The sequence below is a fragment of the Sander lucioperca genome, chromosome 5, assembly GCF_008315115.2.
Source record: "Sander lucioperca isolate FBNREF2018 chromosome 5, SLUC_FBN_1.2, whole genome shotgun sequence".
Taxonomy (NCBI): domain Eukaryota; kingdom Metazoa; phylum Chordata; class Actinopteri; order Perciformes; family Percidae; genus Sander; species Sander lucioperca.
This window is the reverse complement of record NC_050177.1, coordinates 35,745,317-35,762,515: the sequence shown is the minus strand read 5'-3', so window position 1 is coordinate 35,762,515 and position 17,199 is coordinate 35,745,317. Positions and strand designations below refer to the sequence as shown.

The following is a 17,199-nucleotide window of genomic DNA, read 5'->3' as shown; positions in this document are numbered from 1 at the left end:
AATGCACATTACAGCCTTAATGGGTTGCTAGAGTGGCCATAGACTTTTAGTTGCGTTAAAAACTGGCAGTTGCAGGTTGACTTTTAGGCCAATCATAACTAATAGTTTGCATATATGTCCACTATATCTGATTTGCATTTGAGTTTATGCTTAGTTCACAAAATTGAATGAGACTGTTGAGAATTTGTAAAGAGAATGTTATTTCATAACAGCACTGCTCTCCTACACAGACCCCAGCAGCATTTCACCTTACATTTGCCCTGCTTGCCCTACTTCAGTGGGTAAGGGAAAACATATCAGTGCTGGCTTCAAGTCTTCATCAGGGACTTTTCCTGATGCTACCCACATGTTGTCTCTATGTTGGTAGCACATCCAGTACAGCAGTGTCTTCTGCTATTCATGTAGTGTTTGTAAAAAAAACAACTATAACAGCACAACCTGCACTATTGACAATCATACAGTAGCCTCTTGATTCTGGTCAAGCACATTTTTAGTGTGCGTTTGTTAAATGTTGTTCAAGGTTTCAGAGTAGCTGTATATAATCATATTTTGAAAAATAGTCTTCCAGTTGCATTTTTTTTATTTATTTATAAACCTTTCTTTCAGATGTTACAAGCAAAAATATTAACAGCATGCAAGAATATATGCTCGGTATCTCAGGTGTTGACTGCATTTAAGACATACAGTACATATATGCAGCTTTGAAAACCATTCCATTGATTGAATGACTGTGTCGTTGTGAGTGCCTGTTGGAATTAAAGTGATGTCCCCTGAGGTACTGCCTGCCCACTCGTAGCTGCAGATGAAGAAGAAGAAAAAGAATAAGCTGTAAGCCACGTCAGTTGTAAACAGTTCGCTCAGGCTGATACTTGATGCACATCGCTCACTTATTTAGACATCATAAAAGAAGCAAAAAAAAAGTTGTGTCCCATTTCATTGCCCACCTTTTTGTAGCTTCACAATGAAATAATAAATACAGTTTGTCATAATTAGGTATGGCTCATGCCAAAAGATCACCATGACATCTTGGAGAATCCTGCGTGCACCACTGACTTTTATAATTCAGTATCTCGCCACCTGATATGTATTCTCAGTAGTGAGAAGAGGGCTTTGAAACTGCATTTATACATTGTGGTTGTTAAATTGTAAGTCAACAATGTGTAAGGAAATGTGTTCAACACATTTGTTAGACGTTAACTATACACACAATGCATTTTGGATAGTAACACAAAATATAAATATAACTTTTGTTTGTTTACAAGGAAACTCCACAGGGAACCTTAATACAAAAACATGAGATTGATATCAATCTTCTCATTAAACTCTCAACTAATATATGCATATTTCGAAGAAGAAAAATGTCAAACTATAAATGTAAAGAGCATTCTGAGCACTTCACACTACCCTTTGCTAAATATCGAAAAGGAGAGGCTGTAGCTATTTGAACACAAGATTCCTCTCATGACTGCAGCACAACTTGAGTTGGTCCTTCTCTCCTCACGGAAACATTATTGAAATCTGGCTATTTTGGAAATCTTCACTGGGAAAAAAAACCTTTTGAGTCCTCATCTTTAACTTCATTCAGGGAAAAAACACATGAATTCAGGGACATTTGATTTGATGCTTACATCTGTGTAGTCAATCTACTCAATCTTGTGGAAAAAAAAACAGAGAGCTCAAAACAACCATCTTAACATCTTCCTGTTTATTTGATCTGCAGACCATTACCAGTTATATCATTAAATTCATTTAAATGGCTATATTGCAACTTTGCTTTGCTGACAGGGATGCAATAATGCAGGTTTTACAGAAATATGAAAAGGTTTTCTCTTGAATTAAATGTCATTTTCATCACAACAAACTGGAGCAGCATTTATTGTATTAAAGAGTTACAAACCAGAAGAGAGCATGTGAAAGAGGAAGAAGCCATGTTGTTCCTGTTGTCTTTATTTATTGTCTGAATATATCACCAAACATGTACAGCAATTAACTTAAAGTTACTTCTTTTGAAATCTATATTTGTTGATTTGTAATTTAAGATGAAGTGTGTCTGTAGGCTTCATGTATGTTATTTCTGTTCTGAATGTATCTTCTGTTGTGATGTGAAGCGTTAAAGAGAACAGTTGTCCCTTTTAAAAAGCGCTTATATTTTCATATTTTGAATGCCATTGACATGACATGCCATTCTATGATTTGTGTGACAGTGTTCATTTGGTTCTGTTCTGATTGAACATAAAATAAAAGCATATTTTTTTGCTCCATAGCAATAACATTATAAAACAACAGGTGCACCTACGCTGCAAATACTGTAAAGGAGTACAAATCCAATAAAGGTCGACCTCCTTTTTGCTTAGTTTTGTGAACATATCCAGAATGACGTGGGAGTGGCAGGAAAGCACAACTGACCGGTGAAAACTCTATTTCTAATACTGGATAATACCAGAAGGTTATTGTCATCCAGAGGAATGGTTTTGAGCCCAGCACTGCTGCTACAGCTCACACAAACATGTACAAGTCTGGAAACCTTTTTCCCTCTCTGCTAAAATCACACACCTTCTATGACATCAGTGTTGTGAAGCCTGGATGGAAAAGGGTGCCAAGATGGCAGGCAGGATTCACAAAAAGGTGAAGGTTGGCCAACAAAACTTCAAAAAGGCAAAAATAGAATACAAAAACATAGACAACAATATGATAATTATTGTAGGAATTAAGGATGCTATTAACACATTTTATTGAATTATTCATAGCTGGAGATGTCATTTCTCTGAGCCAGCTAGCAGATTAAACTCTCTCTCTACAAGGTAAAGCTAAAATGCATAATGCAGTCAGGCTTTTAATGACGTAACCTTGTAGCTGCTTCTGGTCTTAACGTTCCAAATGTGAAGGCCTACAATCTTTGTCAAATGCAACTTATCTGTGGACACTCATTGTTCCTTCAGTCGCAAAAAAAAGATGAAACTAGAACTCACTTATTTTAGGACTGTACCTTCAGTCAAACCTTTTGATGTGACCTTGATTACTTTATAAAAAAGGTAAATATACCAATGAAATGAAAATGTTTGTCAATGGTATTTCTTCATTAGCAAAATCCCATATGCACTCACCCTAACAGTGACTTTACTCTCATCAAGTCTTACCTAAACTCTTAACCGCGGACAAACTCCAAAGCTTATGTACTGAATGTCATTTGTAATTTTTGTTTTGTTTTGCTGTACTTATTTCCTTTTACTAGATCAATTATGTGTGTACTACCTCAAGCCCACAAACCCTAGTTACTATCTTTGGAATGGTAACCTGTTGTGAGTTCCATTTTGTAAATGTGTTGTTAAAATTCCAACTGAATTGTTTAAATTTAAAATATAAATGGATCACAGCAGAACTGAGGGAGGCCTCCTCTCCTGAGAAGCAGGAAGAACTTGCTAAAAAGAGGGACGTAATCCTGGTGAGTTACAAAGAATGTATTTGTCTGATATAATAATGGCAATTAAATGCTTATCTGCTTTCTTTCCGATAGTTAGAGGAGAGGATCAATGCCATTCTCATGTTTGTTTGATAAAATATGAAGTTGAGCCAGTAGCCAGTTAGCTTAGCTTAGCCCTTATACCAAGACTGGAAACAACTTGACTGGCTCTGTCTAAATGTAACAAAATTGCAAGGGTTGTTTTACAGGTTAAATGAGATGTGATGTGTTATGGTAAAACGTGTTTGAAAGGTGCTGGCAGATTCTATTACCTTCAGACAGAGCTAGGCTAGCTGTTTCCAGTTTTTATGCTGAGCTAAGCTAACATGAGAGTGGTATTCTCATCTAGCTAAAACTCAGCAAGACAGCAAATGTATTTTCCAAAATATCTTTATATTCTTTTCTCTTTGACATCTAACTGTTATGCAGTTACAGCTAGATGTTGGGTACAGAGTCTGGAGCCTATGAAGATGGCCAAATATCACAGTATGTCTCAAACTGTTGATGTGAACATGGAGCCTCTGAAATGGCCCATAGCTCCAGATGGCTACATCCCCAACTCTGTCATCCGAAACTGGAGGAAGAAGGGAAAGGATCTTAACAAGGTGTACTGTTGGGATGACATCTTTTATAGTTCCCATCAGGTGAATAAACCCACAGCAAATGATGAGGAACATGTGAGCACAAGAGTTTTCTGGATCACACAAGATGAGGAGGAAGAGGAAGAAAAGACAGATGATGTGAAATGGAGAACGGACAAAAAGGAAGATGAGAAAAATGAGAAAGCCAAGAAGGAAAAAACAAAGGTGCAGGAAAAGGAAAGGGCGGATGAGAAGAAAGAGAAGGAAGAACACAAGATGGAAAGATATGTCCTTCTGACGCAGATAAATACTAACACTACTCTGCAGGACCAGCTGAAAACATTTGATGACGGACAAATGAATGTGGAGCCTCAAAGGCAAGAAGTCGGCTCAACATTTAATCCAAGAAAGACTGTGAACTTCCTGTAAGTGTTAAAACTGAATGATGGTTTCCAATTATTCAGAACTTCTTATGCAAGTTATGTAAGTCCCCATAACAACTGTGAAAATATGTAAAATGTGTATGTTTTTTTCTAAACCAACCATCTGTCCTGAAAATGGACCTAAACAACTCAGAGAGCAAACGGAACACACAAAGCTTCATGAAACCATCACACCTCCCCTCCAGTCGGGCACAGAGAGATACTCTGTGTCCGATAAACAAAGAACATCCAGTTTAATTCCTAAAGGTACTAGCAAATGATGTTGATGTGGCATTTGAGATGGTTATTTTTTTGCATGCAGTAGTGAACATTTGTATTTTTCATTTTGGAAAAATGTTACAATTTCTATAGAGTGGCCGGAGCCTCCATTGGAAAGTCCTGTGGTGTCTGTAGATGTTGTCATCCCAAAGCAAGGTAACTTTCATCAAGACTACATACTGTATATATTCATTCAATGCATGAAGACATTGAGCCTCATGCAAGTACGGACAACATTTTTCTTAAGTGGGAAATCCAAGTGTTTTAAGAGAACTTATTCAACAGTTTTCCCTCCGGTGCGAACAAAAATCATGAGTGGTCCAGACCTGCTGTATGAGTCATTGTTTCGCTTGAGAATAATAAAACCTTAATCTGAATGAATTTGTAGTTTAAATGTGTAACCAAAATGAACTAAAATAAAACAATATAAAAAGATCTAATGTAAAATGAATAATCAGTGTGACCAGACAATGTAACATCACTGACCTACTGTAAAATGAGATGTATTGTCACATCCAATTTGGTACAGATTTTTGTGTATCACACAGGGAAATCAATATTTACAGTAGCACCATCATCGGGCCAAATTCCTAATTTCTCCAGTACTGTACTTTGATTTATGACCAAATAGTTACAAAACTAATGACATCCCAAACGGCTACCGCCGTATTTTGTGCAATGCTAGCACTTGGGTCATAGCAAAGCACAGCCTCACATATTCATTCACATGACATGATTTAATTAAGTGATTTTGCAGAATCCAACTTGGTGACACTTGTACAAGCAAATATCGCAGAAAGAGGAGGTGATGAGATGTTTAGGACAAGAATACGAAAATGTTCTTGCCTGAGGCCCATTGTTCTTACAGTATTTAAATCGCCACTCTTGAAATTTCACATTCTTTGCGTTGCATGTACCTTTCCATACTCCTAGAACCCAGAACCACGTACATACCACCTATAGAGCCCGGACACGTGACTCCTTATCCCCTGAAGGCTCCTCCTTCAACCCCAGAGGATCCTCGACCCCAACTAGACCTTGGGCCTCCTAAATGCTCGCCAATAAAGCGAGAGATAAAGAGAGATAAAGGGTTCCTCCTGTCTTCGACCAAATATAACATCATCAGAGACCAACTACAGGTAACCCTTGATCAAAAAGTCTTGGAGCTCTATAAAAAATTGAAAGTTGGCACCAAGAACTCGTCACGCCTTGGAAAACGCTCCACCATTGCTGAGCACCCAGATACTCCTAAGACTAGAGATTCTAAGGCTACGCAGGCTCTCCAAGGCTTCTGTCCTCCTGCTGATTCTAAGGCTATACACACTCTCCAAGACTTCTGTTCTCCATGGGTAGCACAGTTGGCCGCTAGAGAGCATCCAGTCAAGTCTTCCAGTGCCAGACAACTTGCGGCAACCATCCCAGCAACAGGACATCAGAGAGTGGTGCAAAAGATCCAGATGAAAGACACTCTAGAACCAGCATCCTTTCACTTCCACCATGTGATCCCAATGGCCTCCCAACAGAGCTTCTTCACTTTGAATCCATTTGGGACGACCCAGTATGGAAGGCTGCAGTTTTACTGGATAAGGGGACATGATGCGGACAACCTGCTGAGGGTTTGCAGTTAGACCAACAACTCTGCTCATATAGTAGGCTTTGTACCATCTTTATAGATCGACTTAGTAACTGGCCAGCTCTTGAATTATTTCATAATGAGGTATTTGGCTGAACAATAAAATCATCTGTTGCATTAATACAATAATTTAGGTTCAAACTATGGTAATGGTGATGTTAGGTGGTTGGATCACTTCTTTGGTCCTAACATTTCTCAACAAATTTTGTACAGACATTCATGATCCCAAGAGAATGAACCCTACTAACTTTAGTCATACCCTTACTTTTCCTCTTGACCATGTCACAACTGTCCAATCACTATCAATTCATGTCATTGGTTCCTAGGCATTGTATCCTAATAACTGTGGTGACACCTAGCGCCACCAGCAGGTTGACATTTGTGGTTGAAATGTCTCGACAACTATCGGATGCTTTGCAATTTGATTCAGACATTCATGTCCCCCCGAATTGATTTTAACAACTTTCTTAATTGCCTGTTGATTCTTTTAGTTGTTAGTTTGTTGTAGGTATGAACTGATATTTTGTGGTGTTAATTAACTGCAACATGTGTCTGAGCTTTCTGCTGATATATGATTAATAACAATACATAAGACCAAAAACATGGACAGATATAACACAGCTTTATTGACATTTGTTTCTTGACATCAGCGGTTTCATTTGACACGATGTTCACATAGCTGGCAAAACAAAAACTCGTGAATATTTTGTCATTAACAGATTAATGTAACAATGAGTATTGTGAAGTACTGTAAAGAATTCTAAATACTGAAACATTCTACGTTAATTCATACAGAAATTAAAGCTGAAAAACAAATATGGCTAACATTGCCTCACATTGTCTCAGGAGGTTTAAATTAAGTATAATATTCAATAGAGAGCTATAAAATAAAAGGAAGTACAATATGGCATTACGCTAACTGTACAGTTGGTAAACTGAAGCAGAATGAAGGAAGAAAAAAAAACAATATGATAAATATATGCAGAAATGATACATTTACTGAGATGGCACTTTGATAGAAACTAAGGCAAGTCATTAAGGTGTTACACTTTACAGGTGAACAAGTTTGGAAATCTATTGCTTTTGAAAATCTGTTGCTTTTGGAAGCACTTCAGTTTTTGATATGTCGAGTACATCATTTTATATGACAACAGTACAGCAAAAACAAATGTTCATTTCTTTGTTAATTTCATAAAAACAAACACTTTGAATAGCTGTGGATGAACCATACAGACGTGCATTGCATTCACAAAAGTATCTATTCTCGTAATAATGACTTAGTCTCATAATTAGGACGTAAGGAAAATTATGAGAAACGGTCTAATAATTACAAGAAAAATGTACCGTAAGTATGAGGTCCATATCTCATAATTACGAGATACCGATGTCATAATTAGGAGATATGGATGTTGTCATTATGATACTAAGTCAAAATTACAAGTCATAATTACGAGAATAGTTTCCCATGATGACAGGTTCTTCATCTCGTAATTACAAGAAAACTATCTTATAATTCTGAGATGCAGAAGCTAGAATTATGCAATAAGGCGTTTCATTTTTGTTTTGTTTGGTGAATGAAACAGTGCTTTAGTAGAACTACACCACAACATACTATCTGAATGAATGAGACCGTAATGGCCAGTCAGTCAGTGTAATGAGTGTAGCAATACAGCTGTAAAACACTGTTGGTGATGGTTTATAGAAATAATCTGTAATTTTTTTTCAGTTAAGTTAAATAACATTTGTTTGCATCTCTAGCACAACAGTAATTCAACCCATAGCCAGTACGTGAAAGCCAATGAGTAAGTTCGCTGCTGTGCTCTCTTTTTTACATTTTAATCAGTCGATTATACTACTGTATATCCACAACTGGACATCATATTTAAAAATCACAAGCTCATAGTTGATGCTTAATGTGATGCTGCAAGCCATTCTGTAGTGATATCGCATTACAGATGCAATATCAGCAAAGCATGAAAAGGACAAACTGTTGCTATACAAAAGAATATCTGAGCTGAAAACTAAAAACAGATGCCGGGACTGCTCCAGTGTTAAACAAGTAATCTCCAGTCATGCAGTGGGGCTGCACTTCATATTAGGTTCAGTACAAAGCAGCTGTACCCCACTAGCTGGGCCACAGGTGGGGTAAACAAAAAAAGTATCCAGCTTCTCATCATGTATAATAAATATATTCTCTCTCTGTAACATACTCTTAAAAGCAGTGAACCTCCTCAGTTGAAAATGTCCCATTCAACATGAGCTGAATGAAGAAGTGAAATTATTTTTCAGGAGGCCAATATGATAAAACACCACTCAATCTGAGACCTACTGTACAGTACACTTTATTATTTCCATGGAAGAGGTCTGATCAAGTACTTGTGGTCAGGAAGAAGCTCAAGAAAGAAAGTCACTGTCGACTCGTGGCCATAGAGATTATGATTGGCATTTCGTAACTCTTCACACCTCAACGAGGCCTATTTCACTGTAGTGTTGGCGGCTCTGAACCACAAAATGTGAACACATGCTCTCAAACTCATCTTTGGTTCCATCAAAAGTCAGCTTTTCCAAATGACAATGCAGCTAAGAGCTGAGAGAAGAGCTTGTGGGGAACAATAATAGAGGCTGATGAAACATCCTTGGTTGTGAGGGACATTTTTTGAGGATGCTGAATTTTTAGTGGCATCCCATTTACTGATAGTGCTACTATACTGACATGCTTTAAAAAAAAGAAAAAGAAAAAAAAAAGTGGTTTCACCATGACGATATCAGCCAGTGATGGTACTGTAAATGCTGACGACAATATTTAAAGGCCATTTTGTGCTTTTCACTGATAATCCCAGTAAGCTCTTTCTACCACACTGAGCTTTGGTCCGAGTAGTGTTTAAAATCCTCAAAAATGTATCTGCCATTTACTGAGATAACCTGGTGCCACAGTAAGTCAGTTTTTATTTATTTATTCTCACGCAACTTCAAATGTGTAACATAAAAGGAATTCTAGTTTTTACTTGACACAAGGCTGTGACTGACTGCACCTGAGGACCTGGTCACCTCCGGAGCCCTGCCCCTGAGCCGGAGGAGGATTATCTGGCGTCGTTGAGCTGCCTGGCCACTGTCAGAATCTCCTTGGCTCCTTTGCTCAGCAGTAAGTTGGCCAGGTCGATCCCCAGTCGCTCAGCCCTGTCCTGGGCTTCACCAGAAATCTTGCTGGCTGTGACTCCCACCCGCTGGAACTGCTCGTCCACCTCCTCTATGCTCTGTCACACAAACACACATTATCAATATAAAGTTTATTTTTTTCTTTTTTTTTTTATTTCAAACTAAAAATAACAAAATATAAAAACACTAAGTGTTTAGCAACACACCAAAAGGAAAACAATATCTATAAAGTGTTACAAACAATATGTTCAACCTGTCCGAAATGGAGCGAGACCAAGACAAAGCTTTTTTTCCCCACCCCTCATTCAACTTTAAATATTTCCTATATTTATTAGATATTTTGTATATGTATTTCATATATCATATATTTTATATTACATATTCATAGCAAGATAACAAATATACATAAAACGTATATAATTTTAAACACCTACCGAACATTTTTTACATTTTGTTAGTTTGGTATGTAATAGTCTCGCTCTGCCAGACCCTCCTCCAAAGCGCGCTGAAGGAGGGTCTGGCTACTCCACACAGCATTAAGGGATGGGAGGAAAACATGCTCTGGTTTAATGGCATTTCTTTAAACCAATCAGAATCGTCATGGGCGGTGCTAAACTCTGCACAGAGCCGCTGCAAAATAGTCGTGCGAGAGTAAACTCAGATTGGAAAGATAGTCTAGCTAGCTGTCTCAATTTACCATGCAGAGATCTGAGGAGCTGTCAATAATAGTCATATACAAAATAGTCATATAGTCATAAATCCACCGAATTTTTAATTCCAACACAAAGAAAGCGGAAGGAAACGGAAAATACATGCATCCGGCGGAATTTCCTGCAGCACCGGAGCTATCCCGGGAGTGGAACGCGAAGGATATAGACTAGGTTATATGATGGCTGACACAAATATAAAAACACACAACTTCATACTTATTACATGTTCCATCCAGTCTCTTTGTGAAGTCGACAAAGTGTCATTTTTTTTTAAAATCCAGACAATGGTCATCAATGTGACCATGCACTGTACACTCAGCTGTTACCTTGTCATCAGCAGCAATGCAAGTCTGCATGGTTTCCTTCAGACTGTCTGATCCGTCCAGGCTGTACACCGCCCCCGTCAGGTAGAGCTGGAATCACATCAAATAGTTTCAACTTCAACCTTCAACATCAGCTGACAACATTATTTTGTCGTGTTACATGTTAAGTTAGGAATGTGTTGTATTTCCCCACTGTGTGGGAGCTGGTCCTGGATTCTACTATATCAGAGTGTACACTGTACATAGCTCTGTCCTATGGACCACAGCTGAAATTGATAACCTTAACGATGGCTCAATTCCATCAAGTGTCCCAGTAAGCTATTTCAGTGAGTCAGCATGCTCAACACCAGGGCCTCTCCTAAGTGGAATGCAGCCATCATTGATGGCTTAGAATACACCTGTGCTTTTCCTACTATGACATGTCAACATGTCTGCCGTGAAAAAGGTCTATTGGGTTTGGGGAAGTTTACACTCCAGCAACTTATACAACTGCATCATGGGGGTTTTTCTCTCCTAAAAGCAGCCAGGTGCAAAGGACAGTGAGTGGTTACAGCTCGTCAAATTGTTGATTTGAAGAAGGCCTGAGGGCCGAAACATCGTCAGAATAAATAGAGATATGCATACAGGATACAAGTTAATGGTTCATTGTTTCTTTATTTCCGTGTCTATTACACGGATCATCACCTGATGAGGACGCTGACTTTGTACCTGGGACCAGTTAGCTTTAGCCTGAGTCCTTTAGCATGATATTATGTATTTAGCCAACAAGTACACATTTAAGGAACATTTACAGGGTTCTCGTCTACACCGAGTGAGCTGGAAAGCAATTTAAACCAGCTAATGAAGTGAACGTTTAATTAGCTACCTAGCTATAGCTGATAAAAACCCGCCAGTGACAATATCGACTGATGCTGGCTAGAAAGACTGCTTTTGTCTACTTCTGTCTGAAATCAAAGGACCTATTTTTTCATAAATGACAAAGAATTGTTGGTGATAAATCTGCCACCATTATTATGTGCTGTAAGATAGATAGGTAGATAGATAGATGGGAAAATGGGAAATTGCGGTGCTACAGCAGCAAAATATCAGACACACAGCACACATATAGAATATACATGAAATAATAAATAGGATAGAATACAAGAACAAATATTAAAAAACTGAAGATAAAAAATACAAAGTGGAGAATGTACAAACGTATTTACAAGTTGAGAATAAAAATGTACAACTACTTAAATAGTATTTATAAAGATGTAACTAAAACCTATGTTTGTGCAAGTTGCACTATAGTGCAGTATTGTGATGTATATGAGTCTTATCTAACACTCACTGATGACGTGTTAAAAAGTTTTATTGCAGAAAGCTCGACAGGCGTAGCAGCAGGGGCTTAGTGAATGGTCATATGTATGCATGCAAAATGTGTGTGTGTGTGTGTGTGTGTGTGTGTGTGTGTGTGTGTGTGTGTGTGTGTGTGTGTGTGTGTGTGTGTGTGTGTGTGTGTGTGTGTCTCTGCCTCTACCTACCTGGGAGTCCTTCACTTCGGTGTGTACAGCCACCGGAACACTGCACCCACCCTCCTACAAATGACAAATGACAGTTAAATTGAATACATGGGGCTTTCCATATTCATACAATGTAAAAATGTGTGTGTGTGTGTGTGTGTGTGTGTGTGTGTGTGTACCAGGTGTCTGAGGAAAGCTCTCTCAGCTATGCAGCGTAGCACAGTGTCTGGGTCATGGAGGACGGACACCATCTCCAGGATGTCTGCATCTCTGGCCCGAACCTCCACTGCAAGAGCCCCCTGATAACACAGAACACATATGGATATAGTGTGGTATTATTAGTTGTTATTTAGCTTTCTCTTCTATGGATTAGTCATATTTTCCATCCCACTGTTCTTACCTGTCCAACAGCGTACATACAGTCTTCAGGCCCAAGGATCTACCAGTGGAAAGAATTAGACAGTTTGACTGTTAGATGACAAATGACGATTAAGAGAGACTTCACAGAGAGGACTTCAGACGATCAACTGTACCTGGCTGATCCGGTTGTCCCAACCCATTCTCCTGAGGCCGGCAGCAGCCAGGATGATGGCAGCAAAGTCCGCCTTCTCGTCCAGCTTCTTCAGACGCGTGTTCAGGTTCCCACGCTAGAGACCTCAGCTTAGGAAAACGCTTCAGACAAACATCCATTATGGCTTGCTAGCACCCTTACGCTTCTTAAACAGATTGTTTGTTATGCAGTGACATCTAAATATTTCCCAGCTTATCTTCAGCTATCATTATGTTCAGACTGACAACAATGCTTCCTAAAAAGGATACAATATCTTTGAACTCCAGGTGGGAGAATCTCTTCTTCAGCTGAGCGGCGCGGCGCAGTGAACTGGTGCCAATCACACTACACAAACGCACAGTAAGGAGAAAAGTTATCCATACTTTTCATACGAGTGAAAAACAAAAACAGCTAGTTAAATCTACTCCAGAACTGTACCTGTTGTCTGGCAGAGTCTCAAGAGTTTTCCCAATATGTTTTGGGTGTAAAACAACTGCATCATGGGGGTTTTCTCTCCTAAAAGCAGCCGGGTGCAAAGGACAGTGAGTGGTTACAGCTCGTCAAATTGTTGATTTGAAGAAGGCCTGAGGGCCGAAACATCGTCAGAATAAATAGAGATATGCATATGGAGCCAGAGTGTGCAACACTTTTTTCTTATTTACAGCCGGTCAAATGACAACCACAATGATATTCCACATACTATAAGGATCTGCAGAATGGACAAAGAGTAATATCTGACTTTGACACTATACCTATAAACCATAACATGATACAGTGCAAATGTATATAGACATACTGCACACTGCTTGTGTGAGTGCACCTACTTCAGCACAGCCCCGATGGTGAATCCTGAAGGCAGAGTGGTGGGAAGGTCTTTCAGCGAGTGAACAACCAGATCAACCCTGTGGGACACAGAGGAACAGTCATATATGCTCCACCTATATCTCATGGTATAATATAGCCATTCAGTACTGTGTGTGTGTTTTACATTGTCAAGGCAGCTATAGAACAGAGCCACCTGCTACATCTGAGGCTGAGGAAATCAAAGGCTTTCCCTCTGCATGGATTTTAAGTGAAGCATTCAGTGGATGCTCTTCTGGATTTCTTTCCTAGAGTATGTTGTGGATAGAGGAAATGGCCTAAAATGGGCTGATAAGTGCATTTTATTCAAAGAGATTTTTCTGCCATAAAAATGCTTTAAATGTATACTTGTTGAGTACTGGCACATAGTATTTGTAACTGACAGCTACAATGCAAAAGTCTTCACAAGTGAACCCCTGTCAGAGAAGCCCTAACGGTCAGTGTCTTTTGGTGAAACAATGGTGTGAAGCCAGCGTGGTGTCAGCCACAGATGACAGCGGTAACACTCACTCATTCCTCTCCAGAGCATTCTCCAACTCTTTGGTGAACAAACTCTTCTCTCCAATCTGCGTTCAAAAGAAGAAGAAACAAACTGTGATTTTCTGTTACATTGTAACTTCACATTTATCTGTTACATTGGAAAAATGATATTTACAAGTAGCAGATCTGCATTATATTGTACCTCTTTATACATCATCCATTTAAATATTGAATGTCATCAAGCATTGAATCATACACTAATCCTACAATAAGTCATGAGTATGAACTGGACCTAAAGAGTGTGTCACAAGTCTGCAATGTACTGTAGGTACATTTAAACAGTGACAGCTTTAAGTCCTTACCATGCATGTTTGCTTGGATTCATTTGAGTAACAACGATGAATGACTTATAATTATAAATTGTCGACTTGAATTTTCTGCCGTTTGTAGATGTTGAAAGAAGGCGAACATGCCTGTTTATAACGTAGCCTTTAATTTGTGACAATTAATAAAAAAGCCTCACCTTAGATAAAGCTGTGTCAAGGATTTTGTCTCCTATCGTTGACATGGCAACTGAAAGAGAGAAGATACAAAAATTCAATAATATGATCAATCAGGAACAACTAGCAAAAACACTAATGCATGACCGGTTTCATTCAAAAGACACAGGTCTAACACAACTTTTCAGGGTATTCAGGTGATCGAATGCCCCCTCTAGCAGCCACATTGGAGGTCAATACTAAACTTTAGAAGTGGAAACAAGCATTGGCTGTGTGAAGCCAGATAAGATAGTTGAAGTAATGGCTGCAAGCACCAATTTCTATGAACCAATAAGAATAAAGGTGTAACTTGTCCAACCGAACAGGTGCAACAAAACTAACAGGGTGGTCAGACAGATGTCAATCAAGCACAGTTTGTACACACCCACACAGTGCTCAGAATCCAGCAGAATAAGTGAAATCATCTGTGTGGGTGGCCCAGGGGTCTGTAGGGCCTTTAACAAGTATTTGGTAAAAAACTAAAATACCTGTGTGAATGCCGTGGTGACCATTTGTGCCAAAGTCAAAGCAGACCTTGGGCTGATTTTACAGCAATTTCTAATTTAAAAAGGTGTCTTTATAATGGAGGAATAGAACTTGTATGTATACATCGTTAATAAACGTATTGTATGTATAAATCATATATAAATATTATAAAAATTCAACTCGAATTTGCACATTGCCAATTATGGAATAGAAGTCCATGAAGACGCCGGCTGCCATCAGTAAAGAATGTTGCGCTACGGCTACGAAGCCTCTAGAGGACTCTCTGGCAGAAAATGAAGCCTGGGATGATCCTCACCTATTTCCAAGTTGATGTCAGGGTTCAGTTCTTTCAACTTTGCCGCCACACTGTCAGTCTGGATGCGAGCCAACTGGGACAGAAGAACACACTTTAGGTGGATTGTACCGATAGTTGTAAAAATGTCAATCCCCCATCCACAGAGCCTGTGACCATCAAATCAGTATGACAAACTGGAAGAGGGACAGTTATCTTAAAAAGACATTGTTAAGCCAGAGCTATGTTATCTCTGCGAGAAGAGCTCCAGACATCTTGCTCCGCTGTATCTAAACCAGCATGGAGGAGCCGTGCATCAGATAATACACATTTAACTGACACGTTGAGGCTCTGTATAGCTCATTCTCACATTTAAATTAGAGCCAAAACCTAAATCCAAAGACAAAAATGTAAAATGGCAATGATGCAAAAGTCACATTCTGTGACATGTTAAAAAAGTAAGCAGCAAGCATAATCAAAATTAAACCCATGATTTAATTAATGTAGTACCGTACCTGGCTCTTGCGGGTTCCAATCCGAATGACCCGACACACCTTGCCACTGCCGTCCTGCCAGGACAAAAGAGAAATCAGCTTAAATAGTTTAAACTCACTTTCCTCCAACTACCTTCAAAACATTCTTACTGATGTCATTCAATCAGCCCTACACATTAACAACCACATCTAGAACTAGCTCAGAAATGTGCGGAAGCATTTTCTTTGCTCTCCTCACCCTCATGTACTTGTAAGGTCCCTGCTCCATAATTCTCGGTCTGCACTGAGCGTGTGCACTGTGGAGGCTATTGTGTCTGCTGTGTGGCTGGGACTGCCTGCTGTGTCTTGGTAAGGAGCTGTGCTGAGGTCATATAGCCTCTAGATACTGAACAGTGGTCTTTTTTACCGGACATTTCGCCCCCTCCTCCTTCAGGACCTCCACCCCAAGATATCTCTGGTCCCAAAAGATAAGTGTGCCAATTCATTGAGTCCGTTATAAAAAGGCAGGGAGGGGCATTTGAGCAGGGTCTTGTGTATGAGGTGTGGTCACAGTCTGCGGCTAGAAACTTTTCTCCTGTGAAACGCTTCATTTCTAAATGATCTGCCACCAAAAACTGGCTAGCTGTCATGGACTAAGATATAACAATACACGTAAAAAATGAACATTTAAAGCATATTTGTCCCTTCTGTTTCTTTGATGGAAATATACACAAACCACATTGCATATCAAATAACATATGCAACTGTGTACAAACTAAGCTAGTTTTTAATGTGTCATTTAATGTCATTGGGCACTTATTTTATTGGCCATGCCTGGTAAGAGTGGCTGAAAGCTTGTGGTTGGCTGATGGTTTAAAGTCCAGGGATTGGTGACAACACTAATGAAAAGAGTCTTTATGAAATGTCAAGAAGTGTCACAGAGAAAAATACCAATATGAGACAACTGATTTAAAAAAAAGAAGGCATCTTGCTTTCAATGAAATGAACTCCAATTAAACCGTTTTACTATGGACATTAATACAAGTACACACTTATTCAATAATAGTGCTTTACATTATAAGAGTAATAGTAATAGTATGTTTAATAATAATAATAATAAAGAGTAATAGTTTTATTAAATGTCATCACAATTTGAGAAATTGTAAAATGTCATTTTTTGTACTGCAGTACATTTGTTTGACAGCTGTAGTCAAACTTTAGTGAGCTGTAAAAATAAGCTGCACCTCAAATCAACTACAAGAATAAAATGCTGCTTAAACATCAATGCATGTGTATTAATAATCCTATAGTCTTCTATATTATAGTATATATTCATACATATTGGCATTGAGTAACGTTACTTTTGATACTTTAAGGACATTTTTCTGACAACTTAATGAATATACTGAATATACTTTTACTAAAGTAATATTTTTAATGCAGGACTTTTAC

The 17,199-nt window shown here is 38.7% G+C and overlaps 2 protein-coding genes across 5 annotated transcripts; one reads left to right on the top strand and one right to left on the bottom strand.

Moving 5' to 3' along the window:
- The first annotated feature begins 3,203 nt into the window (after positions 1 to 3,203).
- LOC116038858 lies at positions 3,204 to 8,076 on the top strand. Of its 4 annotated transcripts, XM_036001710.1 has the most exons (6): positions 3,204 to 3,442; positions 3,890 to 4,466; positions 4,579 to 4,613; positions 4,650 to 4,730; positions 4,836 to 4,898; positions 5,676 to 8,076. In XM_036001710.1, the coding sequence occupies exons 2-6, from the start codon at positions 3,925 to 3,927 to the stop codon at positions 6,368 to 6,370; spliced, it is 1,416 nt and encodes a 471-aa protein (XP_035857603.1). In that variant the 5' UTR covers positions 3,204 to 3,442; positions 3,890 to 3,924; the 3' UTR covers positions 6,371 to 8,076. The 4 variants fall into 4 exon arrangements, with proteins under 4 accessions (XP_035857603.1, XP_031139399.1, XP_031139397.1 ...); XM_031283539.2 differs by lacking the exon at positions 4,579 to 4,613 and having other exon boundaries at positions 4,618 to 4,730; XM_031283537.2 differs by having other exon boundaries at positions 4,579 to 4,730.
- Positions 6,981 to 16,154, bottom strand: LOC116038859 (porphobilinogen deaminase). The gene is given in 15 exon segments (XM_031283540.2): positions 6,981 to 9,629; positions 10,568 to 10,654; positions 12,088 to 12,141; positions 12,246 to 12,365; positions 12,467 to 12,505; positions 12,600 to 12,713; positions 12,886 to 12,961; positions 13,055 to 13,132; positions 13,441 to 13,518; positions 13,988 to 14,043; positions 14,481 to 14,530; positions 15,299 to 15,371; positions 15,790 to 15,843; positions 16,007 to 16,114; positions 16,116 to 16,154. Coding segments are annotated over 15 exon segments (1,185 nt in total). The 5' UTR covers positions 16,140 to 16,154; the 3' UTR covers positions 6,981 to 9,455.
- Between the last annotated feature and the right edge of the window lie 1,045 nt (positions 16,155 to 17,199).

What these genes read in the sequence shown, in the direction of transcription:
- LOC116038858 (XM_031283537.2), top strand. Translation starts at nt 3,925, where the DNA reads ATGAAGATGGCCAAATATCACAGTATGTCTCAAACTGTTGATGTGAAC. An exon ending in ATCCAGTTTAATTCCTAAAG is followed by an intron (nt 4,731 to 4,835) that starts GTACTAGCAAAT and finishes CAATTTCTATAG; the next exon opens with AGTGGCCGGAGCCTCCATTG. An exon ending in TGTTGTCATCCCAAAGCAAG is followed by an intron (nt 4,899 to 5,675) that starts GTAACTTTCATC and finishes CCATACTCCTAG; the next exon opens with AACCCAGAACCACGTACATA.